At 38.3% G+C, this 26,029-nt stretch overlaps 1 protein-coding gene across 1 annotated transcript in view; it reads left to right on the top strand.

Moving 5' to 3' along the window:
• The window catches only part of POT1 (protection of telomeres 1), a 146,459-nt gene that overhangs the window by 108,192 nt on the left and 12,238 nt on the right, over positions 1 to 26,029 (top strand). The window contains exons 11-17 of the mRNA XM_074942355.1: positions 10,672 to 10,835; positions 11,627 to 11,715; positions 13,764 to 13,805; positions 15,147 to 15,303; positions 18,356 to 18,561; positions 22,519 to 22,654; positions 25,272 to 25,363. Of these exons, the coding sequence (XP_074798456.1) occupies positions 10,672 to 10,835; positions 11,627 to 11,715; positions 13,764 to 13,805; positions 15,147 to 15,303; positions 18,356 to 18,561; positions 22,519 to 22,654; positions 25,272 to 25,363 (886 nt within the window). The remainder of the gene's footprint in view (positions 1 to 10,671; positions 10,836 to 11,626; positions 11,716 to 13,763; positions 13,806 to 15,146; positions 15,304 to 18,355; positions 18,562 to 22,518; positions 22,655 to 25,271; positions 25,364 to 26,029) is intronic.

Genomic DNA, 26,029 nt, shown 5'->3' with positions numbered 1-26,029 from the left:
GGAAGCAATGCCTTGTAGTGATCAAAAAACTTGGAGAGGTTCATCATTCACTAATATGGTACAATATGTGGTTTGCTTGAAGTACAACACAATATCCATCCTTAATGTATTATAATGACATTGAGTATTGCTAGCTTGCAAACTCTTGTCTGTCTTTTAATCCAGCAGTTTCATTTCTCTTTTGCTTGGGTGGAAAGAATAATGATACGCTATTTTGTGCTCCATAGAGCCAGCTGGAGCAAAAATAGCTTTATAAATTACTCATTTGGCTCTCTAATTGTCGCTATAATAAGTTGGGTTTTTTTAAAGATCAGAGCCAAAATTCATGTTTAACTGCCTCAAATCTTTGTAGAATCTCACCCTTAGTCTTTAAAAAATGGCTGCTCAGAGCTAATCATACAGTTAGATTTATTCCTTAGGATCATTGGATATGAGGAGAAATACAGCACTTAACTATTAAAAATTTATCCAGCTCAGAAATTTTTGCTATCAGGCAAATTTTGTAAGGTGGCGTCTCTTGTATATTTTATAAAGATTCAACTCCAAAAAATTCCCTTATATTCAAGGGTCTTTCATTTATGTATGATTCAGACTAAAACTCCAGGCTAAAAATTAGAAAAAGAGGAATTCATGTCTTCCCATACCTGGATGATTGGTCAGTGAGGGGAACAAGTCCACTTGTATGTACAGTTCACATTACTCCTTTTTGATCATCTGGGTCTGATCTTAAACATGGGGAAGTTGACATTAATACCAAATCAAAAAAGGAAGCTTGTTGGGGTCCTGCTTGAGCTTGAGGGCATTTCTACCAAATGAGCAATTCTGGGCAATTCATCACCTGTATCTGTCTCTCCATTTTACCCTTCGACTACTACCCAAGTGGGCCTGAAAATGTTAGGTCTTATGACCCCATGCACTTACATAGTCCAGCATGCAAGATTGCTCCTGTGTTCCCTTCAAAGTTGTTGAAGTTGGACTATTGCCCAAATTATCAGGCATAGAATGGGCTTGTCCAAATGCCTCTGGCAGTTCTTCATTCTCTCCAGTGGTGGACAGTTCAGAGTAATGAGCAAAGGGAGCACCCTGGCATACATCTCCGCACCTCCTCTCCCCAAACAGGACCATAAATACTGATGCTTACACAATAAATTGGGGAGTATATCTAGGGGAATTTAAGGTACAAGGTTTGTGGATGGAGCAGGAGGTATCTTTTCTTATCAGCTTCAGGCCATTTACAATGCACGCAAGATATTTCGAGTACCGATCAAGGGTGCAGCAATTCACATACTCACTGACAACACTACTGTGACGTATTATATGAACAAACAAGGGGGAACTCATTCCAGTCAGCTTTGTTAGAAGATGATGAAATTGTGGCAGTTCTGCATTGAAGAGAATGTCAATCCCACAGCCATTCATTTACCAGGGGCCCAGAATTACTTGGCCAATCGTCTGTTCAGGGAGAAGTTCCTGATTAATGAGTGGTCTATAAAGACCAGTGTGCTGAAGTCCATCTTCAGACAATGGGGCATTCCGACTATAGACCTGCTTGCAATGGAGGACATTAAGAAGTGCCGTCACTTTTGCTCTCATGCAGGTTTCAGTCCAGGTTCCCTGACTGATGCATTTCATCTGAATTATGGATCGGTCCCAATGTATGCTTTTCTCCTTGATCCCAGTCACTCCTCAGGTCATCATCAAGCTGAAGGCGGATTATGCCAGACTGATTCTCATTGCACTAGCTTGGCTGAGACAGTGCTGGTTTTCTGACTTCCTCAATTTCTCTACTATACCACTCCACTCCTCTTCCTTGTTTTACCATTCTACTGCCTCAGATTTTGCATCCAGCACTGAGCAGTCTGCACCTCACTTTCATGGCTAGATAAGGAGGAGGCACACTGTTCTGCATTTGATAGTTTCTCCTTAATAGTAGAAAGCCCTCTACTAGGGTTACATATTTGGTTAAGTGGAATTGTTTTCAGCTTGGTTCCCGGCCTGGGGAGTTCAACTGAACAGGCCTGCATCCAGGACATTTTGGAGTATCTGTTATCCCTTCAGTCCTCTGGTCTGTCAGTCAGTTCATTGAAAGTCCACTTATTGGTGATTTCGGCATTTCATCCTCCAGTTCAAGTAAATCAGTTTACTCAAACTCCATGGTAGTCAGATTTCTGAGAGGGATCACTCATCAAAGTGATTTCTCAGTGGAGCCTTAACATTGTGTTGGCTGCTCTCCTGGGTCCTCCGTTTGACCCGTTGGCAACTTGTTTTCTATCTCTCCTGTGCCTAAAGGCAGTGTGTCTTGTGGCCGTAACTTCCATGAGAAGAGTTAGTGAGCTTCAGGTCTTAATGTATACCCGGTCTTTCAAGGACAAAGTGGCCTTGAGACCTCATCCAAAGTTTTTGTCACAATTTCATCTTAACCAGACAATTTGCTTATCTCTGTTTTTTCCCAAACCTCAATCAAATGCTGATGAACAGCATCTTCATTCCTTGGATGTGAGATGATGCTTGGGATTTTACTTGGAAAGAACTAAGCCAATTTTTTCATCACTTCTTCATCTTTTGGTTTCATTTGCAGATTGCATAAACAGTCAAACAGTCTCTGCACAGACGACTTCCAGATGGATAACATCCTGTATTACAATGGCTTGTGGGATAGCTCAGACTTTACTTCCACAGAGGTTAAGGTCCCATGCAACATAGATCACGTTTCTCAGTGATGTTTTGACATTGGACATTTGCAGGACTGCTACTTGGTCTTCCATACATACATTTACCAAGCATTATGCTATTACAACTTCATCCAAATCAGAAGTGAATTTTGGAAAGGCAGTCTTTCAGATGCTCTTTAAGGAGACTCAGAGCTCCACCTCCTTCTAATACTGCTTGTGACTCATCTGAGTGGAATGCAGGTCTGCAGCCACTCAAAGAAAAGACTGGTACTTACCTGTACTGTATCTGTTCTTTGAAATTTGGGTACAGATATGTATTCTATGATGCACCTTTTGTCCCCTCTGCATCAGAGTCTCAATTCTTTACTTTTCAGTGTGAAGAAACTGAGGAAGGTCGGCACCGGCCTACCCTTAAATAAATTGGGGAGGAGATAAAGGGCCAGAGGGTATGACTGCTACCCCTCTGGGTACTGCTAGGCTACCTTCACTGGCTTTGGTGCACACAGCATGTACACATCTGAGCGGAATATACATATGCACCCACATTTTGAGGAACAACAATTATAGTACTGTAGTAAGGTAAATAGTCATCTTTTTCCTTGAGTTTAGGGTTTTGTTTTGTTTTTTAAGTTGCTATTTATATAGCACTAAAAGGCTATGCAACAGCATCCTTATGTTTTGGGTGTATCAACTTTTGGGACTCATACTTCATTCTAAGTCTGATGCAAAGAATTCCATACAAGTAAGATATATTCTTTCAAAACTTTCTCATATTTTTCTTTGACCTTCTACCTTTCCTGATTTGACAGCCTTTCAGCTGTTTCTAATTGGCTTCTTCTGGCTTCCTATGGTCTCACTGAAGGATTAATCCTAATTACTCTTGGATTATGCTCATCCTGTTTTTAGTTTGAGTTAATGGTGGGGTTGATGATTTTGTAGGTCATGGGACTTACAAATGCTTTCACAGCACGGACTACATCCTAATAGGGAGATTATCTCATGAACCAACTCCTTTCACGTTCATAATTGTATGGATCAGCTTCCCTTCATTCTTGATACCATTGTACCAACAATAAAAGCAATTGTTTGTGTGTGGTGGGGAAAAGTAATATTAGGGAAGGTAATTAATAAGTATGTATTAAACTGTATTTTATTAACTTTTTAGGGGGAAACAGTTCCCACAACAACAGCAACTCTCCTAAGGATGTGAACAAATTTAAGCATATGAATAGTCCCATTGGTTGCAGTGGATCCACTCTCATGCTTAAGTGCTTTGGCATATTGGGGCTCAGGGCAAGAAGGGAAAGGAAAACAAAAGAAGTTAAGAGAAAAGGAACCTGGCCTTCCCTCTCCCTCAAATAGAGTTCTGTTTTCTTTGGATGAATCAGATTGTGTGTACAAAGCTGTGTTTTCTTTTTTCTTCTCATCCCAGTATTCTAGTGGCCTGGTGTTTAGGCTGAGCCCAAGAAAAGGGCAGTTGGCACCAGCAAAACCTCTACCTCTGCTTGCCTAGTACATACTTATCCCTAACTCAACAAGATCAATCACGCAGTGATCACATGTCTCAGGCTTTCTTCTGCACCTACTCAGTAGGCAAAAAAAAGTTAAAAAAAAAAATTGTTCATTGTGTGTATATTGTGACAGGGCAAGGCCAGATGGCTATAGAAAAGTAGTGGGAGATAGATATATTAGCTCCAGGCTAAACAAATCCCTGGCACCAGGATAAGTGAAATGGCAGCTGCTCCAGGTCAATTAAGACACCTGGGGCCAATTAAGAACTTTCCAGAAGGCAGGGAGAAGGCTAGGTTGATTGGGACACCTGAAGCCAATCAGGGGCTGGCTGAAACTAGTTAAAAGCCTCCCAGCCGGTCAGGTGGGTGTGCATGTCAGGAGCTGTGGGAGGAAGTTGTGCTGTTGGAGAGGCTGAGTAGTACACACCATATCAGGCACAAGGAAGGAGGCCCTGAGGTCAGGGTCAAGTGGAGCTTGAGGAAGTGAGGGCTGCTATGGGGGAAGTAGCCCAGGGAATTGTACATGTCATGTTTCTAAAAGGTCAGCTACCATAGCTGATACTATTAGGGTTCCTGGGCTGGAGCCCGGAGTAGAGGGTGGGCCTGGGCTCCCCCCGCCCCACACCTTTGCCCCTTGATTAATCACTGAGACTGGGAGACAACAGAGACTGTGCAAGGAAAGATAACTTCTCCTCACCTCCCTCACTGGCTTATGATGAAAATGGCTCAGTAGACTGTGACCCTTGTCTCGAGAGAGAGAGAAGGGTTACGTGCAGGGTCATGGTGAGCCTCTGAGGCTAGCGAAATCCGCCAGGAAACACAGGACCCACGGAGGCAAGGACAGAGCTTTGTCACAATATATATATACACACACACCAGGATATATCACATTTTGTATTAAATCCAGGATAACGATTAAAAAAATACAAATGAGATTATTGGGTGACCAAGCCCAAATGATTATAAATGTATGAGATGGAAATTATCTCTGGATTTTTAGGGAGGTAGCCTTATCCCCTAGATGATTTCTCATTGAAGTTCAGGCTGTTCATTTCACATTTATTCCTACTTTGCTAAGAATTGACCTTTAAAAAGATTCATACTTAAACTGATTCTGGGGAAAATGGAACTGAAACTGCAAAATCTCCAGGTTGCCAATTTGCTTAAGTCAGTGACATTTTCCCACTTGTCTCTGGCTGGATTCATGTGTTTTATTTCTACTGGGCTGCTCCATATGGATAAATTGGAGGCTCATGCAGTCATCTTACTATACCAATACTTGGAAAGCTGGGGAAAAACAAATACAAGCATTTATCTTTCTAAACACTGTTAGAAGGCTTTTCCTTACCCTCCCACTTCCCTGATTCTTGTCACACAGACAGCAAGCCGCAAAAGAACAGAAATCCAAAGTGCGGACAATACGATGTTTATGGGGTTAGTTTGCAAGCAAGCATATTCTGAAGCCCTTCACGCCAGTCGGACTTATCTCTATATGCCGATAGCGTCTGTTCCCCAGTGTTCCGTTCCAGCACTGACACCGCAGAGCATTTACCCTGTCCCCCTTCCCAGCTCTGATACTGCAGAGTCTTGCCTGTGTCCCTGTTCTCCGTTTCCTATTCCCTTTTCCCTTCCCCCGCCTTAGCAAGCATGATTCCAATTTCCCTTCCCTCCACTTCCTGTTTGACCCATTTATATAGTAATATTCTCAGCTATACCTTAACCAGTCATTTTACTAAAAATTTAACTAGTCAATCATAATTTTCTAACCAATTATATCCCACTACCCTAATTAACTTACACCTAGCAAAATTAATTATACAGCAGACAGAAACAATTAGAGAACCAGACAGAGTAACAATAGAAAAGTGGGGGCCATAAAGATAAAACAATACAGAAATGAGGGTTTCACAACCATTGATCTTAACATTCCTTGCACTGCTATTATTATTTTTTACACAACTGTACCCTGATTACACTCCCATCTTGTACAATCAGAGACAGTCAAGTTAAGTTCCACTAGAAACCCCTTACGTTCCTTTAATGATTTTGATTAACTCATCCAATAGTCAGATAATATAGATCAGAGTGCTGCAGGCAACAGGCAGCCAGGTAGTCCTTTACAGACCATTTCTGTGGGAAAAGGGCCCATTTTCCCACAGAATAGCTATAAAGACTCCTGGGGACAAAAACATAGTGATGGTAGTAGCCACCTGACCCCCTTGTATAATCTGTTTAACTACCAGGGTTCCACCCAATGTGACTGTACCGAGTGCACAAATAATTACATCTACATAACTGGGTTTTATCATCAAACCAAAAACTTCCTTCTTATAACACCACAACTGTTACTCTTTAACATCTTCAGAACCGTTACTTTTTTACATTTCCTCAACTACCAACTGTTTACTTCCCTCCAAATTCTCCCCAAACGGTGTATTAATTTCTGCAAACAACTGCCTTTTACCCTGTGCTGTCTTTACCTCGGGATTGTTCAAAAAGGAAGTAAAAATTTTTTATCAATTTTTATGAATTTCTCAGTTCTCATTTCAGTTTAAAAAAGAGAGAGAAGAAGAGAAAGCTTACCATTGTTAACATTCTGATGAAACTAATAAAATACCGTCTTAAAATACAAAGACGGGAAATCAGATGGAGAAATACAACTTTAAAAAAGAGAGGAAGAGGATTGGAAGAGGTGGTGACAAATATAATGTAAACATCTCTGAATCCAAAGCTTTAAGGTGTGTAGGATTTTTATTCTTTTTCAAAAGACGAAGAGACAGACAGCTTTCAGGACGAGAGCAGGTTCCACTCCATAGCACCTCCCTAGAAAAATGCAGTCTGTTGCTGACTTCTGACACGGTGGTAGAAAGACTAAGCCAAACAGATAGTATAGAACCTTGAGAGACACCACACTTCCAGTTCATCGATGAAACACGTTTTTCCATTATCACTGATTTACTTCAAGGCACATTCCAGGAATGAAGGGTAGCAATATAGTTTAGTGACTGGTCTGGCCTATAAAGAGACTACTGAGAGATCCAACATAAACCCAACAGTCAGCTGTTTATTTTAAACTCAGCAGATAATTTAAGACTCTGATTAGAATAGTCTCTATTTTAAGGAAAGCCAAGAGGGAGATTGGAATCTACTTCCTATATCATTGGTGTCCAATTGCACCTGGAATTGAATAAGCACTGACTTACCAAACACCATCCATAAAATGGGAGGTTTGAGAGTAAGCAGTAATTAGGCAAGCTCTTTATGGTCCAAACTTGGTTTCTTAGTAAAAGGAATGATCCCAGAATTTAAAGATAGTTGGCACTTGCCTAGTAAGTTGTTGATAATACCTGTCAGTAATTACAGCTAATGTGCAAACCTCAAGTTACCAAGATGGAAAAACAAGTGGTTAGCCTCAAAGGAAACTCAGAAGACTGTAGAATCTCTAGTGAGAAAACTAACTGAATGTAATCAGTGCATTTCAGGCCATTCGGATATCATAGCTTTCATAATCAAAAGCTCCAAAGAGACAAAGGAATCTCACAAAACTGGGTGACTGGACAGCAAAATGGCAGATTAAATTCAATGTTGATAAGTGCAAAATATTGCACATTGGAGAACATAATCCCAATTATACACATAAAATGACAGGGTCCAAAATACCTGTTACCACTTAAGAAAGAGATCTTGGAGTTCTTGTGGATAGTTCTCTGAAAATATCCACTCGATGTGCAACGGCAGTCAAAAAAAGCTAACAGAATGTTGGGAATAATTAGGAAACGGATAGATAATCTGGCAGAAAATATCATATTGCTTCTATATAAATCCATGGTATGCCCACATCTTGAATACTGTGTGCAGATGCGGTCACCCCATCTCAAAAAAGATATTTTGGAATTGGGAAAGGTTCAGAAAAGGGCAACAAAAATGCTTAGCGGTATGGAACAGCTTCCATATGAGGAGAGATTAATAAGACTTGGACTTTTCAGCTTGAAAAGAGACAACTAAGGAGGAGATATGATAGAGCTTGATAAAATCATGACTGGTGTGGGGAAAGTAAATAAGGAAGTGTTATTTACTTCTCATAACACAAGAACTAGGGGTCACCAAATGAAAGTAATGGGCAGCAGGTTTAAAACAAAAGGAAGTATTTCTTCACATAATGCACAATCAACCTGTGGAACTCCTTGCACGGGGATATTGTGAAGGCCAAGACTATAACAGGGTTCAAAAAAGAACTAGATAAGTTCATGGTGGATAGGTCCCTCAATAGGTATTAGCTAGGATGGTCAGGGATGCAAAACCATGCTCTGAAGTGTCCCTAGCCTCTGTTTGCCAGAAGCTGGGAATGGGTGACATGGGATGGATCACTTGATTATTGCCCTGTTCTGTTTATTACCTCTGAAGCATCTGGAATTGGCCACTGTCGGAAGATAGAAAACTGGGCTAGATGGTCTGATCCAGTATGGCTGTTCTTATGTTAAGTCTGCTCTGGTTGTCCCAATTTAATTTGAAGAGTGTGATTTTTATTACAATAATTGTATGGTGTTTCTAAATCATCAGTATCCTGTGTAGTTGGAGGTAGTGGAAATAAAATCAGTACTATTTTTATTTTTTTTTTAATTTGTAAAGATTTGGATAGCTTTGCTTTCAGCCTTCACACTGTGCCAGTCAGTCTACCCATCATGCTACTGGAAAAATCATCATCTTTATTCACTGTTCCACTTAGCTGTGTGCATATGTATTGCTCTCTTGAAAACTTGCACTGACTTCTGGTCTTCATCTGCATCAAGCTCAACTCTTTAACCTCCTCTTCAAAGTTCTGTACAGTGTGGCTCCTGACTACATTTCCTTTTCTCCACATACAACCTATGTTCTGCCAACTCATCATATTTCAATGCTTTGTTGATAGCCTCCTTTCACAGGCAACTTTTTGCCATCTGTCACCATTCTCCATATTCCAGGAATGCACTCCCAGCCACTTTGCACCTTGTAGACTCTTAAATCTGTCTCCAAGACTCGTTAGTTTTGGTTAGCCCCTCTCTGTCTTGGGACTGGTTCTGTGCTTAGACAATTGCAAGTCTCCCATTGATTTTTAAAGGTGTAGGCCATTATCTCCAGCCCCTTCCCTCTTGCTCCCTCAAACCTTAAATATTTATCATCTAAGTGAACAAATGCAAAACACTTAATCATACATTTTTATTTTTAAAAAATAATTATCTAGGTGTGTAAGAAACAAAGAGTGTCTCCTGAACTGTGAGTGAACCCACTGTAAAGTGTAATGCAAAACTGATGTGGCTATAAAAATAATGGGCCACACCATTAGTTAATACTAATCTGCATAAATCCATTGGCTTTAATGGAGTTTTTCCAGTCTACACCTGCTGAGAATCAGGCCCAATAAGTGCTATGAGTGCACTTAAGAAATTTCTGCCCATGTGGGCAATTACGTGTTCAAACCAGGCAGTCAAAACAGAACTTTTTAAGTGTTACCCCTGCAATATTGAGGTTAATCCAGTGTGAATTTAGAGTCTTCTGTAATTTACATATATGAGTCATGTTTCAAAGGTACTTAGAGCAAGTATAAATCAAGATTATTAAATATTTGCAACTTGAAAGAAGGCTGCGTAACTGTCAGCCTATCAACTGAATCCTGGCTGATGTTTTTCAACAAGGATATGGAAAACAGTAAATTATATTCCTAAATCATTAAAATAAGTCAAAGGAAAATGAACATAGTTAACGTGTGCCTACCTTATGAAAAAACTGCCATTTATTTTTGTTATAATAAAAAATAATCATTCTGAAAATATGTGAAACACCAGTAATCCTCTGGGACCTCCTTTGTCTTTGAAGTCATCTTTGTAAATAGATTTAAAGGTATTTTTGTAATTTGGCAAGATGGTGTTTTGATATAACAGAACTGATTCTAAGCAAGGCGGGAAATACTCTACCTACTGTTGATCCGTGGAGAGGAAGTCTGGCAGAGTTAGAAGTAGTGCCAAAGGTTTGGAGCTGTGAAAGGTGTTGGTTCTTTGATGCCCCAAAGTAAATTATTTGATCATTGAACAATAACAAACGGTGGGGCATGAAACTTACTGCATTAATTTACTCCTAGTGATGTCGTGGACATAAAGCCAAATACTGAGTTCTATCAAATGAACCATGTGGACATGAAAATTACAACACAGATCTGTCTCTAGAGAGTCTTATTGCAATTATAAAAATGTACTCTGTCCTTACAGGGAGGAAGTACTTGGGCTTATTTACTTTGTAGCCACAACTTTGGCTGCTTGGAGAGCAGAATTGATAGCAGACTTTGCAAGAAGCCAGATCCAGTCTTCCTCAACTGATGGGACAGTTGCACACCAGCTTAACATTGAGAGTAAAAGTAGACAAGGGGATTGATTCTGAGGGTTCAGAGGCTTTTATTAGGAGAAAAGCATGATAATTCTATTCATTTTATATTATGAAATCATGTATTTGCTTAGGTTGGAAGCTTTCTGAGAATTTACAGTCTGCATACAAAACAAGCCAGTGCTGAGAACCAGCCTGATGTTTCCTATGTAGAATTTCATCTTCATGGTGGCACCTGTTATGGTCGAGGAATTAGGGTCCTGCCAGAAAATAATCCAGATGTCAAAGAACTAAAAGCGTAAGTTCTGTAAATAATCTTTGAGACTAGTCTGGAAGTTTAAATGCAGTATTTTAGAATTTTAGTAAACAGGAAGCTATTTACATTTGTAAGTGCTTTGGGGGCTGATTACATGTAAGCACCCAGTGCTTCTGGAGTGGAATGAGATTGCCATTTGGCACTACCACACCACAGAACAGTTTTCAAAAGAGGGTAGGTAAGTGAGGATTAAATTTTCCAATTGAAACTGTAAGAGGAGTTTTGATTAACAAATCATAATGGTCCAAGTTATGATTTAGCCAAGCTGGCAGGTGTTGTAAACATAATACTCTTTTTAAAAGTGGCATGCAGTCTTTTAATGATGAAGGTGCCAGTTAGGCAAAGTAATTAAGCATTTGCTTCACTTAAAGCATGTGCTTAGGTCCAATTGAAGTCAGTGAGATTTAAGTCCATGTTTAAAGCAAGGCACATCAATAAATACTGTATTGAATTAGGGCCCATAGGCAAAGAATAGCTCAGGTTTAAGGTCTCCATTTTATATTTCATCAGAAAGTCTGCACTTCCAGCAGCACAGTTCTCTCTCTGTGCTGTATAGGATATTGATTCAGAGGGTCTCTCCTACTGAATCTTCAATAAACATGCCTGTAGCCCTTGGATTCTTTTCTGTTTTCTGTCCGAACAAGAGTTTCTATTATACCTAAACGTTCTAGCTGGACTCTGTGAAGAAAAGGTTCACATCTTTGATACCTTTTAAGATCTATTGAAAACCACAGAAAATGTATATGTTTAAAACCTTTGTTCTTTCTTTATAGATTCATGGATTCTGTGAATCTCACAGAGAGTCAAAACGTGGAGAGCATGTCTTCACTGGAATTGGATGGCATTTTTGGCAGTCTATCATGTAAGAGCAATTGGAAATTGATTCACTATTTCTTGCTACATGAAAATAATACTGGTCATGTTATATTTATTATTGCTTTAAAGAAGACATGGAGTGTTTTTCTTTCATTTAAACAAAAAGTATTTGGGAGATACAAGATACATATACAAGATACATTTCTATTAGACCAGAAACCAATATTCTCTTATTGTTCTGTTTCACAGCAGAAGATTGTCATGTAAATAAATGAATGTTAAAAAAGACTTGGTAAAGAGTTAATTTAAACACAGAGGGTAAAATCTTCACTTCACTGTAATGTAGCACTGTTTTGAAACAGCACTATGTTAAAACACACTAGAGAACATTTAGTGCACATCAGCAGGGTGTACACACCAATTAATGTGCAACTAGTGTGCTTCAGAAAGCACACCCTCATAGTGCATTACCCCACTGTGTACAAAACCTTAACAGGAAGCATGTTCATAAAAAACAGAATGCTGGTTTAGGGAAACTCACATCAAAAGTAAGGTGTCTACCTAAGAAAGAGACTATCCTTTGCCTATGATGACACATAGGAATAGTAGCAAAATACTCACTATCTCTGTTTCGAAGAACTAAGATTCAAGAATCTATTCTCCTTTCTGGGTATTTCACGAGTGTTGCTTCCGTTTCATTCTGTGTATGTTACCTGCATAAATCTCCCACTCATCAAAAAAACAATAGACTCGTATGAGCTAATATATAGATGTTCAAGGGAATGGTGCTGTGGTTTTAGAAATTCAGTACATACTTCTTTATTTTAAAAAAAGTTTATATTTGGAGGGAGAAGTTTGCAGCTACTATTGGATTCATACTTAATATACCTTTTCAATAGTTATCTCTTATATTAATTCTTTTTTGTGTGGAATGGAATCCTGTGGAACTGAATCTATTTAGGAGACCCTTACTGCTCTTAGATTCCACTGTGGTGAACACCATTGTAGACAGAACCTCAGAATTGCTATAAGACTAAGAAATAAGGCCTTGGGTTTGTTTTAAAGCAAATTACCTGTTAGCTGTCAGATTATGAAGTTACAGACTTCTGAACTTTTGATGAGGTCCGGAACAATGAGAATAGTGAATAAGTTATTCCTAAAACTCAGTCTACCAGGCAGGAGAAGTTAATGTCCAGAGCTGTTGATCAGGAAAAAAACACTTTTCAGTGTCCTTGAGCTTAACAGAAATCTATGTCCGTAAAAGGCACCAGATATCCTATAGTGTATGGAATCTAATTGCAGAGATGTTAACTGTAATGCCATTCTTTGTTAACAAATATAGAAAACAAGGTTTGGGTGAAAGTAAAAGTGCAGCTCAAATGTGACAAGTAACGAGGGCTGTACTAACATGCACTGTGTAAACATAAATCTAAGATAAATATTATTATATATGAATAAAGATACCTGCACCTGATGAAGCCTTTTACTGTTAGTCTCTTCTCCTATACAGTTTGAGCAAAACCTAAAGGATACTGTGATAATGAAAAATAGGTCTTGCCCAAACAGAATGGAATGGAATGGACCCTCTTATAGTAAGAGGCATTATCAGATGTAGGTATTAATCTATTATAAAGCATCTTTCATGGTTTAAAACACTTTAATTGACACACTTATATGATCATACATTTCAATTGTCTGCCATTGGACCATATTTGGTCTAGTTAGTGGACAAACAAACACCTATGAAAAATAAAATAAAACACAAGGCGTAAGTCAGGGATCAAAAGCAAGTGGATTTTTGAATGATTAGGGGGTGCCATTACCATTAGCAGTGTAGATAGGAGAGAGATTTTCCCAGCTAAAAAAATATAAATTTCTCAACTACAAATGACATCAAGACAAATGTAAATGTAGTTTTACGTAGAGTATCAAGTTTTCATCAGTGATTACATTAATTTTTTCCTATTAACTGAAATGCAGCAGTTATCTATAACTCAGAATTTATAACAATCGTACAATGTTAAGTGGTTAGTAGCAATGTTATACTCAATTAACACAATTACTTTTCCTTCACAATATGTCATCTTTTAACAGATCAGTCATATTCAGAGAGATGCCAGCAGTTATCTGTTACAGGTAGGAAACTTTTTTTTTTTATACCAAGGTGGTAGACTTCTTATAAATAGTCTTAGAAGTTTATCTGTACATTTCAGTAAATTTCAATTTCAGTGTACACACACATACTGATGAAAAAATATTTCCACTGATGATCATCAAAATTTACAGGTGGTCCAAGTAACAAAAATGCTGCTAGAGAACTTATTGGAGTTTAATTTAAGGATATTTGCTTTGTATATTTTGACATGTGATGTTGACAATTTGTGTTTTAATGGTTAGAAAGCTTAACTTTTTGAATCACTACTGTCTGAACCCTCCCAATTGTCTGACCACTCCCCCCCCATAATTTCCAATATATGTGAAAATTTAAAATGATAAAAATAGAAAAAGCTTAAAAATAAAAATAGATATTATCCATAAAAATTAAAAGAAAATAAAAATCAAATTTTGCCAACCCTACTTATAAATAATAAAGATGGATGTTGAGATGTTAGCTACAAAACTGTTGAAGTAAATGTAATTGTCTAATTACCATTATGAATGTTGTTTTTAAGGAAGATATGCATTTAGATGTAGATAAAGCCACACTACAAATTGGGCAGTTATATCTATTGGATGCTAATATGTTCAGCCTTGTATTTTCATCCTCTCAATTGGAAGTATCTTGTTCTAGTCACCTTTGTTGAAATATCCTATTGTATTTGTTTCATTGTATTGAAACATTTTTAAATGGGAAGAAATTACAATATTTTAAGAAATTACAAAATTACATTCTTATTAAAATATGTTGGATTTTTCCCTACTTGAATCCTTTTCACCCAGACTTAAATCACTGCAGACTTTGGGAATGGCTTGTGTCTGAAAGGCCAAAGGAACCATTTGAAACATTGCACTTGTAAAGCGGAGGCTGCAGCCGCAAATACATTTCTCAAGAGTTCTGTCAACTCAGCTCATACCTGTTGCTGCCACTCTTTTCATAAAAATGGACATGTGATTTGTCAAAACTGGCTTAAGTGCTGCAAGAAGACCATTTTACTTTACCAGGGTTTGCAAATCTAACAATCAGTTCCATGGGAATTGTAATTTCAGCTATCAGCTGACTTACTTAGAACCTTTATCAGTTTTAGCTACAGCTGCACACAGGTTCTGCAAAAGTAATTTCTCAAATGTGCTTATATACTTTAAGATCCAATAGAGAATCTTTTCCTTTTTCAAGAAAATTCTAAAATTAAAAAAACAGCAGTGAAAATTCTTTAAACACATCTCTGTGATGGTCCCATCCACTCACCTTATTGTGCACTTTTTTTGTTCCAGATATTGTTTTGTTGCTTAATAGGTTGTATTTTTATTGCTTTATAGTATTAACAGATCATCAGCATTTAGATGACACAGCACTGAATACTATTTTGAACAGTGCCTCTCCTCAACAGTATCGCATTAGAGCAAAACTGAGAACTTTTAAACCCCAGAAGCTCTATCAGTCTGTTAAACTTTATTGTTCAAAATGCAACTCACTGTAAGTATTTTACATAATAACAGTAAAAGTTACAGATTGCTCAGTATGTTTTAGGAATCTTAGATAATCTTTTAAATATTTTCATCTTTCTTTTAACACTGAAGATGAGTTGAATTTAAATCCATTTCATTTCAAGCAAAGGCTTAGAAGCTTACTGAAATTAGTTGCGGAAAACTGTAATCATATGGGATATGCTTAATAAGTTCTGTTCAGTGGCTCCAGAATTCTAGTTTCTGTTCCAATTTGCAAATATGGCACTCATTTATGCCCTGGACCTAGAAGCAAGATTTACCTAACCCTTTACTCTTACAATTTTTTGAGTTCCCATCACAATAATCTGTTGGTATCCACATAACTATCTGTATTTTGGCTTTTAGAATTCTAGAATGCTGGAGACTGCCAGTACAACTAGAGACAGAGTTTTGCTTTATTTTCAAAGTTATTTTATTTAAGGGGGGAAAATACCATTTGAAAACTGTCAGATATCAATTTTGTCTTGGCAAAACTCACTACTGTAAGTTAAGTAAAAATTCAGGAAATCTTTGATGTTTCAAGAAAGTGCATTGAATGTGTTAAATAACGTTAACATCATTTCACCTTCTAGCACATCATGAAGAGCAGAGTAGTATGTGTGTTTAAGAGTCTTACTTCTGGGTTTTAATCCTAGATCTCATAAAATCACCATGTGGCCTTGGAAAGAGTTTTAACATCTCTCGGTGTCCCATCTTTAAAAAGAGGATAATGCCTTTCTGATAGAGGAGAGTTGTGCGGATTAATAATGTTCATTCAAGGATGGTCCTGAAAACTGATGAGCTCTCTGCCGCAGAGCTTAACTTTAGATTACTCAAATGCATAAAGTTGAGCATGTGCTGAAATGCCTTGCTAAAATGCGGCCAGACCACTCAGTTTCTTTCAAGATCGAGCCCTCTGTGTGGTGAAAATGTATACATCTGTATACCACTGTATACATCACTGTGCAGTATTATCAGTGCTTAATGGTCCTCTTATGAGACTTTCTTACAATATGTTATTTATACAGAAGCTTTCAGCCCAAGGTACTTTACAAACTGGGCTAACTTCTGACTGCATCTGGACATACACTTGAAAAGTCACAGCCAGAGTGGGGAGTTTTATCCTGTTCCTGCCCTCCCCCCACAACCTGCAGAAGGACTGTTCTGAAGTTGCTCTGTAAATGGAGCTGAGGAGAGGGGCATTCCATCATGGTATCGGGGACCCATATATTCCACTTCCCCATCTATAAAATGGGGAATAATAGCACTTCCGTACCCCAAAGTGCTGTTGTGAGGATAAATACAGTAAAGATTGTGATTTGCTTTGAGATCTACTGATGAAAAGTGCTATATGAGAGCTAAGTGTTCTTATCATAGACTTGAAGGCCAGAAGGGGCCATAATGATAATCTAGTTTGGCCTCAGCCACCCACTTCTGTAGTAGGCCCTTACCTATGGCGAGTTAGTGAAGTCTTCAAGGAAATGAGCTTTATTTTAATAATCCATGGTACAGTTCAGTTCTAACAATTTAAGAACGTTGTCCTGTATTAGACAAACATCTGTGTTTTACAATTAATAATTAAAGATGTTACTGGTTTAAAAAAAAGAGGGTTCTTCATTTGAGTAGAGCTGTCAAATTTGATAGGACATTTTTTTATAGGAAGATGCCGATTCATCAAAATCAAAACATTCCAGGGGAATAGGTCACTTCTGACAAAGTATTGTTTTTAAAAAAAATTGAAGCATTTCAGTAAAATCAGAACACTTTGATTTTTCATTTTATTTCAGTTACTTTTCATTTCAAAATTTTATTTCATATTTAATTTTATTTTTATTTTTGTTTTATTTTAAATAAAATATTTTTAAAAATGAAAATTTTAAAACCAAAATGTGTTTTTTTTTTTTTGACCCAAAACAAAAATTGGAAAAATTTTGTTTGGTGAGAAAATTTCAAAATTTGATAAGTTCCAATGCAGAATGAAATGCTTTAAAAATCATGTAGCAAATGAATAAATAAATACAAATGCCAATAGAAGAAAAAAACAGACACAATTAATACTGAATACTCTTTCATGCAGTACAGTTATGCGTTCAGAAGCATGCTCTGGTTGGAATTTTGCCCTTGATTTCTTTGGGAGCAGGGAATTGGTGTGGATAAATGCTTTTTTAAATAGAGATATTCTGAGTTTCTGACATCTTTAAAAAAAAAAAAAAAAAAAACACAGATTTTTTTTTTTTTTTTTTTTCAGTGTAACAATGTTTCTTGTCTCCTTGTTGCTATTCCACTCAAAGCCAGCAAGGCTTTTTCCCCCAACAGAAAGTGTGCCAGAACATTTCCTGTTAAAATTTCATAAGCAATCCACTATCTTTGTGTTCATGGTTACACTTATACATTGGCTTGATCCTGCAAGCTATTCCGCCATGCAGAGCAAGGAATGCAATGTGTTTGCACTCCAGCACAAGTGCAAACAGTGATTATGTGTGGCACAACGTAAGGTATTGTCTTGCAGTGGAAAGTGGTCTCAAACAGCTGCTGCTCTTGTTTTCTTTTTCTTTTTTTTTTCTTTTTTTTTGCAGAATGCATGGTAAAATAGAGTGGGGTAATCTGGGTTTCAGTGCTAAAGAGACATGTAGCTATGTGGCCATTTTAGGGCCTATTCCAAAGCCCAGTGAAGTCAGTGGGAATCTTTCTGTTGATTTCAGCGTGGGCTTGGATGAAGGTATTAGGCTTTACCCCTGCTGATAGACAGGATTAGTTTTCTTGGCATGCAGCAGCAGGCTCATTAATGCAGGACTAGTTTTCCTTGAGCTTATATGCACAACACTCCACACCTTTGCTGTGCACCATCAAACCTTTAAATTGCTACAACTTGTTGTATATTATCTTTTGTCGAAGATCAGTGTGGAAAGGTGAATTTTCCTGTATATGCTGTTATAATAATATTTCAGTATCTTGTTTATTTAAAGTACTGCATTTCAACTACTAGACTATTGAAAGAGAAGCTGCTACTATTTACCTATTGATTTCTCAAATGTTTTTAGGCAAGAAGTTCCAGATGGAGATGATTTTGACTTAATATTAAGAGACTGTGCAGCTACAGCTCCAAATCCAGAAGTACATAATTCATTGTGGTATGATTCTGCAGTGTGGGATACAGAAAATCAGGGGCAAAGAAAAATAGCTGTTCATTTTGTAAAACATGATGAGCTGCTTCAAGAGCCAGAAGATACTTTAATTATGGTACAAGGTAAGATAGTTAAATTACAGTTATACCACCTAGGATGGCACAGTGGTCTTTACCACTAGAAATTTAGGATTTAAATATCTCTGATTTAAAAACAAAAAGTTAGTGAGTTGTATTTAGAAGCAAGCACACACATATTAGAATCAGCATTACGAGATGGTAAAATCCATTAGAATTTTAAGGTTTAGAGGTGGTTGGTTGAGTCTCTGAAGTTTTCAGATAAAATCTAAACTTGCAAAAATAGTGGGTTTGGATTTCTTGTAAACCAGACAGGAGTCAGATACCTTTGTATCTGATAGATCCAAACCAAGAAGCTTATTCATGATGCAGTTTTTTTAAAAAATGTACTATCTCCAGCTGGGCTTTTAGGTAGGTGTCGTTCTGATTTGGAATGTGATTGAAGATTTTTGGCAAGACTACAAACGTGGCTGGATAAATAAAAGGCTTCTGATAATGCAGACCTACTATTTACTTCGTCAGCCTCTGGATGTCAGTGTTGTGTCACATAAATAAAGCTGAAGCAGTGTGCTTTTTATCTGATTGATTTTTTAAGGGGAGAGAAAAAAAGCCACCTAACTTTAAACAAAGCAATTTAGGCAAAGATATAAATGAGAATGTTTGGATAGAATGTAAATAAGAAATTTTTGCACAGCTTCACATTCTGAATTTAAAACAAGGTCACAGTATCCAAGTGGATCAAGGTAGAAGGGCAAGGGTGAGTCACTTGGCCCTTTCCGTGGACAGATCATTAGGGTTAATGACAAAGCTCCTTCTGTTTGCTACTTAGCTTATTATCTGACTAGTTTCAACAGTAGTCTGCTTTGTGGTGTGTCCCCACATTCTTCAATCTGTTGATATAATTTTCGTCCTTTGTAAAAACCTTGTCTCCCCAGTTCTGTGTCTGTTTTTTTTTCTCCCAAATAACCAAACAGTATACCTTGCTCTGCAAATCACTGGAAGATATTAAAGCCCCAGCAGCTGAGTGTGTGTGTGTGTGAGACAGAGCATGTGGAGTGGAAGTGAAAGACACAATTGTAAATCTTCATATGTTTACCAAAAGAAACTTTAGCTGACCCGTATGTCAGTTCATTTTCTTTTCTCCTTCCGAATATTGACAATGGAATGTGTCTAAAAAAGATGGCTACTCACAGAATTTGGGCTTTTTACTTTTTCATTTACAAGTTCTGAGAGGAATTTTTTGAGTGTTTCCAGATACATCCTTCCTTAATTTCTCCACATACACACAACAGCAGCTATTCTTCTGGCCAAGCAGATCTAAATATTACTCTTGGTGTTGCATAAGCAGCTTGCTTTAGTACAGTATGAGATCCTCCCTTCCCCAGAGAGGATTTTTTTTGCCTCTGTTGAGCTGAGAGTTGAGATAGAGCTAAATCCAGGAAACAGATTCACTGCTAGGTCAGCCTTTATTTAAACAACTTTTAATGAACATAAATAGAACTAATTTGTGGCAAACCTTAAAAAAGATGTAGTTTAAGATATTGATTATATTTAGATTAATATGTACTATCATTTACTTCAGTTTTTATCCAGTAAATGCACTCTGATTCATTTCAAAGGACAGCTATTGTTAATCTGACACATTTGTTGATGTTAATTTGTTAGTACACTGAAAACATTGTCTAGATTGACTTTGTATTCCAAATACCTTTAAATTATGGAGGCATCCCAATGGTTCCATAGTTAAGGCTGTACTGAGTTTTATGCTTAACACATGATTTAAATCCTTTGTCTGACCATAACATTTCAAGCATTGTGTTCTGAAGAGGTTGTTGCTATGGCACTGGACTGGATTCTATTCTTGGCTCTGCTATGTAACCCCAAGCAAGTCATTTCATGTCTCTGTGCCTCTGTTCCCCTCCCAAGTTTTATTAATCTTTTATGGTTTTATTATTGGTAGGTAGTCTGTTACTATGTATTTGTACAGTGCCTAGCACAGTTGGGCCCTGATCTGGTTGGTTTCTCTAGTCACTCCTGCATGATAAATAACTGTAATAACAATAATAATAAAATATATGAGACAAAGCCATAGTTCCTATAATAATGCTTTTGTAAGACCTTAAATCTAATTTAAACTAAAGTTGTTTTTGCAGAAAGTTACTTATGTCAGGAAATTCACTGCTATATTTCTTTCCTATTATCCATTCATGAACTAATTAATTCAAATGTTATTTAGCCAAAAGCTGGTGGTTATTACGTGCGTAACAATAATTACAGGGTTAAGTGTATCAAACTGGTTCTTGAAATTACAAGGAAACAGAATTATACTGGTCTGAGGTCAGAGTGTTTCTAGATTCAATCCAGCAACCATATCAGACAAGCACGGCTGTGATTGAAGGACCTGTGATCATTTTAAGAAATTACATTCCTGTATCTCTAAGGGATAAAATGCATGTCTCATGATACTAGATCGTGGTGGGCAAACTACGGCCCATGGGCCACATCCAGCCCATTGGGCCTTTTAATCCGGCCCTCGAGTTCCCGCTGGGGAGTGGGGTCGAGGGCTTTGTGCAGCTCCTGGAAGTAGCTGCATGTCCACCCTCCAGTTCCTATGCGTAGGGGCAGCCAAGGCCAGGGGGCTCCGCACACTGCCCCAAGGGCCGCCCCCCACAGCTCCCACTGGCCAGGAACTGTGGCCAATGGGAGTTGCAGGGGCAGCACCTGTGGACGGAGCATCACGCAGAGCCGCCCACGCCATGCCTCTGCGTAGGAGCTGGAGAGGGGCGTGCAGCTGCTTCTGGCAGCTGCGGGAGAGGTGCCTACGGACAGGGCAGCGCGTAGAGCTGCCTGGCTGTGCTTTCAGTAAGCACCACCTGGAGCCTGAGCCCTTCCCTCCCCCTGCCCCAGCCCTAGCCCTGATCCCCCTCCCGCCCTCCAAACCCCTCGGTCCCACCTGAAGCCCAAACCCCTCATCCCCAGCCAGAGCCCTCAACCCCTCTGCACCCTAGCCCCCTGCTCCAGGCCTGATCCCCCTCCGCACTTTGAACCCCTCAGTCCCAACCCAGAGCACCCTCCTGAACCCCAAACCCTTCATCCCCAGCTGCACTCCAGAGTCCGCACCCCCAGCCGGAGCCCCCACACCCAAGTGGAGCCCCATCCAGTCTGGAGTCCGGAGCCCCATCACACACCCTGAACGCCTCATTTCTGGCCCCACCCCAGAGCCCTCACCCCCTCCCGTGCCCCAACCCCTAATTTTGTGAGCAGTCATGGCCCGCCATACAATTTCTATACCTAGATGTGGCCCTCGGGCCAGAAAGTTTGCCCACCCCTGTACTAGACTCAGAAAATCCTAGCTTCTCCAGTAATATAAAGCATTCATTTCTAGTCTTGGTAAGTTACTACATAGTACTTAAAATCATATTATCATGTTTACTACTGTGTTGCATTTTTCCCCTCACTTCAGTTCTGATGCTGTTTTAACAGCCACTTGCTCTCATATTGCTAGCTAAAATTTAATGTCTTGTACCACTTAAAAGCTGGAATGTCAAGCTGTTTTCTAGTGGAATAAAGTGTATTCTAGTTCTGGTTGTTCTCAAGACAGCAGCCACTAAAATTGCTGGAAATGTAGTGAAAGAAAGAACAAAGTGTAACTTGAGTAAAGTTAGTTTAAGGTCTGTTATCTTGTTAGCTACTATTGTTATCATGAAATATATTTAAAACATATGTTATGGTAACTTACAGCTTTGATTGAACATGTAGCACATGTGGTTGTGTTAACATTTTGTTCTCTTTGCATGCAGTAATGAGTCACTTTTTAAAAATTTGTGTAGTTGTTCCTATACTTTTAATACATGCAGTACATTAAGGAGTTTCGTCAACACTGGCCTGCGTACAGTGATGAATTACAGATGCTGAAATGGATATCTGATAGGCCAAGACAGATGAATCAAGTAATTTAGGATTAAATACAATTAAGAAAACACTTTTTTCTACATTTAATAGGAGGGACACTAAAGGAAATCAGAAAACTTTCAAGAAGATTTAAATGTATTATACCTGTGAGATCCACAAAAGAAGATCTTGAGTTACTAGACCTTTCAGCTCCCTTCCTTTTGCAAGGGAAAATATGGCATTATGGGTACGTTAAAAGAAAAAAAAAAGCCTTAATAGTTTAGAAGTGATTGCAATTAATAGATGTATAGAAAGTTAGTTTGTTTCAATAAATTAATTCCAGTGTCACTTGCAAAGAGATATAACTTTACCTTCTAAAGCTTGTTCTTGAAAAGAATTGTCCATGACAATTGCAAAAATTAAAATTGTATGGAAGAAGAAGACATTGATCTGGATCCTGACCGTGAAACTTATGCTACCACCACTATAGTTAAGAGAAAAGAAACTTACATTATACACTTCTATTTTCAGGAGCTGACAGCTTTTTAAAAAAAACTACCCATTAGGTTAAAAAAACCTTATTCTCAGCCCACAGACTTCCCTATAATTCTCTGGATGGTAGCGAGGGGTAGGACGGTTTCCTCAAGGGTCAAGGCTTCTAGGAGGCGGTGGGTATAGGAGCTCATGGGCTAGGGGTATCAGTGCTTGACTATATGCATATATGCCCTCCCATGCACTTTAAATGATGTGCTACAGCCCTTACTTGATGGTATGAAAAGATGAGGAGTACTTGTGGCACCTTAGAGACTAAGCAATTTATTTGAGCATAAGCTTTCGTATGCAGCCGATGAAGTGAGCTGTAGCTCACGAAAGCTTATGCTCAAATAAATTGGTTAGTCTCTAAGGTGCCACAAGTACTCCTTTTCTTTTTGCTAATACAGACTAACACGGCTGTTACTCTGAAACCTATGAAAAGATGGTTATTTGAACTTATTAGTTTTTTCTGCCTTAAAAAATAGAAACGTTCTTGACCATCAAGAGATGCCTACTTACACACCTCATTGAGGCAAAGGCATTGGTTCCTGCTGGGCCCAGGTCATCACCAGTACAAAGTACCACCCTTTGAGCTGTCAGCATGCTCCATGTGATCACTAACTGTTTGGCAGCTCCGCTTCGTAGATGGGGCCTGCAGGTGTTTCCTTGTTCCTAGATGTCTGTCTCATAAGAGCCCAGTCTTATAACTATGCCCTACAGGAGATATTTTACCTCTTTAAATCTTTGGGTTTTATTGTAAACATTGAAAAATCACACTGGTTCCTACGCAGTCTTTCACCTTCCTAGGAGCCATCTTAGATATGACAAGAGCCCTAGATTTTCTGCCCAGGACAGGATTTGAGATCTTCAGGCAGTAAACCTAGTCAGGTCCAGAGGAGCAGGAGCAGTAGTTTTTCATTTGGCCTGATGGCAGCTTGTACCTTGTTGCCCTCTTTGCATGGGTATGGATGTGTCCCTTGCAGAGGTGGTTCAGTCTACTGTGCAGATCAAATCATGGCCTGTACATTATCGTTTCCCTTATTCAGAAGGTTGATGATTCTCTTTTGTAGTGAAAGCTCCCAAAGTTTGTCTCGAAGAGAAGCCCATCCCACATCCAGCACCTTGAATAATGGTAGGCACAAAGGCCTCCAAACTTGGGAGTTCATTTAGGAAACTTGAAGGTTCACGATGTTTCAAAGTCTCACTTGTGTGCACAACAAGTTAAGACCTTTACAGTAAAATTAAATGTGCACCAAGGTATGGTTGGTGTAGGGGCGATCCTTGAATTCCCTGACAGCTGTACGTCTAAAATCTCAGCCTTTGCAATTTTCATTAACAGTCTTACATTTCATCTATGTAGAATTTTTGGGTATTATCTTATTGCCCATGTAGTTGTCCTAACTCTGAATGCCACATATTCTATGTAACATATTTTAAAGATATGAATTATATTCCTGCAACATATTAAACCAAATTCTGCTATATTTTCTCCATTGTAAGACCAGAGTGACTTTATTGATATCTGCTTCACACCAGTGTAAGTGGGAGCAGAATTAGGTCCACTGATTCTACATGACAAATTTGCTTTTAAAGCTAATCTTAAAGATAATAAATGTCAATTTTATGTTACAACTGTAACATACTAGCACAGAAGCTTATTTTGAGGGCAGAATAATGCTACCATAACTTTTGTTTCTTAGGGCAAATGAAAACAACTTTATATTGACATCTCTCAACATAAGATATTTTTATTCACTTACAGTATTTTAGTTGTTGTCTTACATCCTGTAAAGGTTTGATGATGATACATTAGTACTCCAGGAATAAAAAGGAGAGGTTCTTTTAATAACTCATAATTAAAATATTTTAGGCACAGGTTAATCCAAATTCCTATACTAATAATCTTATAAGCCTATCATGTTTTTAATACATAGTAGAGTTTCAGATTTATTACTGTTGTTACAAAATTGCACTTTGTAAGTATTGTTAAACAACCAAAAGTGCTAGTGTATGAATATGTGCTCAATTGGTATCAGTGCACAGTTAGCCTTTTTTATTCAATTAGGCTCTTTTGTGGGTCAAAATAACTTACATTTTGTAGCTGGTGATTCATAAGGAGCATTAATGTAGTTTAGTACTTTAGATGTTGTACGAAGCTTCTCTGCCTTAAAAATCCTGATTTGTAAACTGTGGACCTTTTCATAGTGGAGGTGGTTTCCATTTCCACTGAGTAACTTTATTTGAATAAACTTGTTTGGCACAGAATGAACAAGCTAATAGTTCATCACCTTGAAGTCTGTACACTAACAGCATCTTATTTTAAATGTCAGGTGCAAACAGTGTTCGAATCAGAAGACTATCCAGAGTCTCAGTTCCCTTGCAGAAGAAGAACCATCATGGGAGCCCACTGAAATAGCACGAGGTTAGCTAACATCATTATGACCTGAACTAGATTGTGTCTTGATTCTTAAGGTAGATACAAATTGTCTCACTGAATGGATTACACTTTTGCTCGGATCTTTGTGTCCTATGGATGCATGTGTATTTGCATATATGATTACCTTTTTAGAATATTATATTAAAGATGAACTGAAAAACTTTTTACCTGTCAGAATGTGAGCTCATTGTTTAGTGTTTATTCTGTACTAGGTGGCATTTTTAACAATTAAGATAGTGCAGGTGTAACGAATCTTTGGTTACCTACTTATAGATGTCTGTTGTGAGCTATACATACATATGTAGCATCAGGAATAAAATTTGTACCATGCACAAGTCTTTCACTTGAGCCAAATGTGAATCTTCCGTAGCTGTAAATGATAGTAAGGTTTGTATCTTTTTTTAAACCCTACCCTTAGAGGACATAAACACTAGCCTACTACATAACCCAGGGAATTGGTGAAGAGTTCATCGCCCAAGTCAAAAAGGTTTGAGCCCCTAACTCCCCTTTCTGCTTTTGAAAATCTCCCTGTCTATTCCTTGTGTTGCTTTAGATAGTCTCATCAACTGATGGAAGGAAAACAGAGCCCTGGGAAATACAATGGGTAAAGAAGATAACAGTTTGAACTGTTTCTAAATTTAATTATTTTAA

The sequence above is a fragment of the Natator depressus genome, chromosome 1 (assembly GCF_965152275.1).
Source record: "Natator depressus isolate rNatDep1 chromosome 1, rNatDep2.hap1, whole genome shotgun sequence".
Lineage (NCBI taxonomy): Eukaryota > Metazoa > Chordata > Testudines > Cheloniidae > Natator > Natator depressus.
This window is presented reverse-complemented; position numbering and strand designations above follow the sequence as displayed.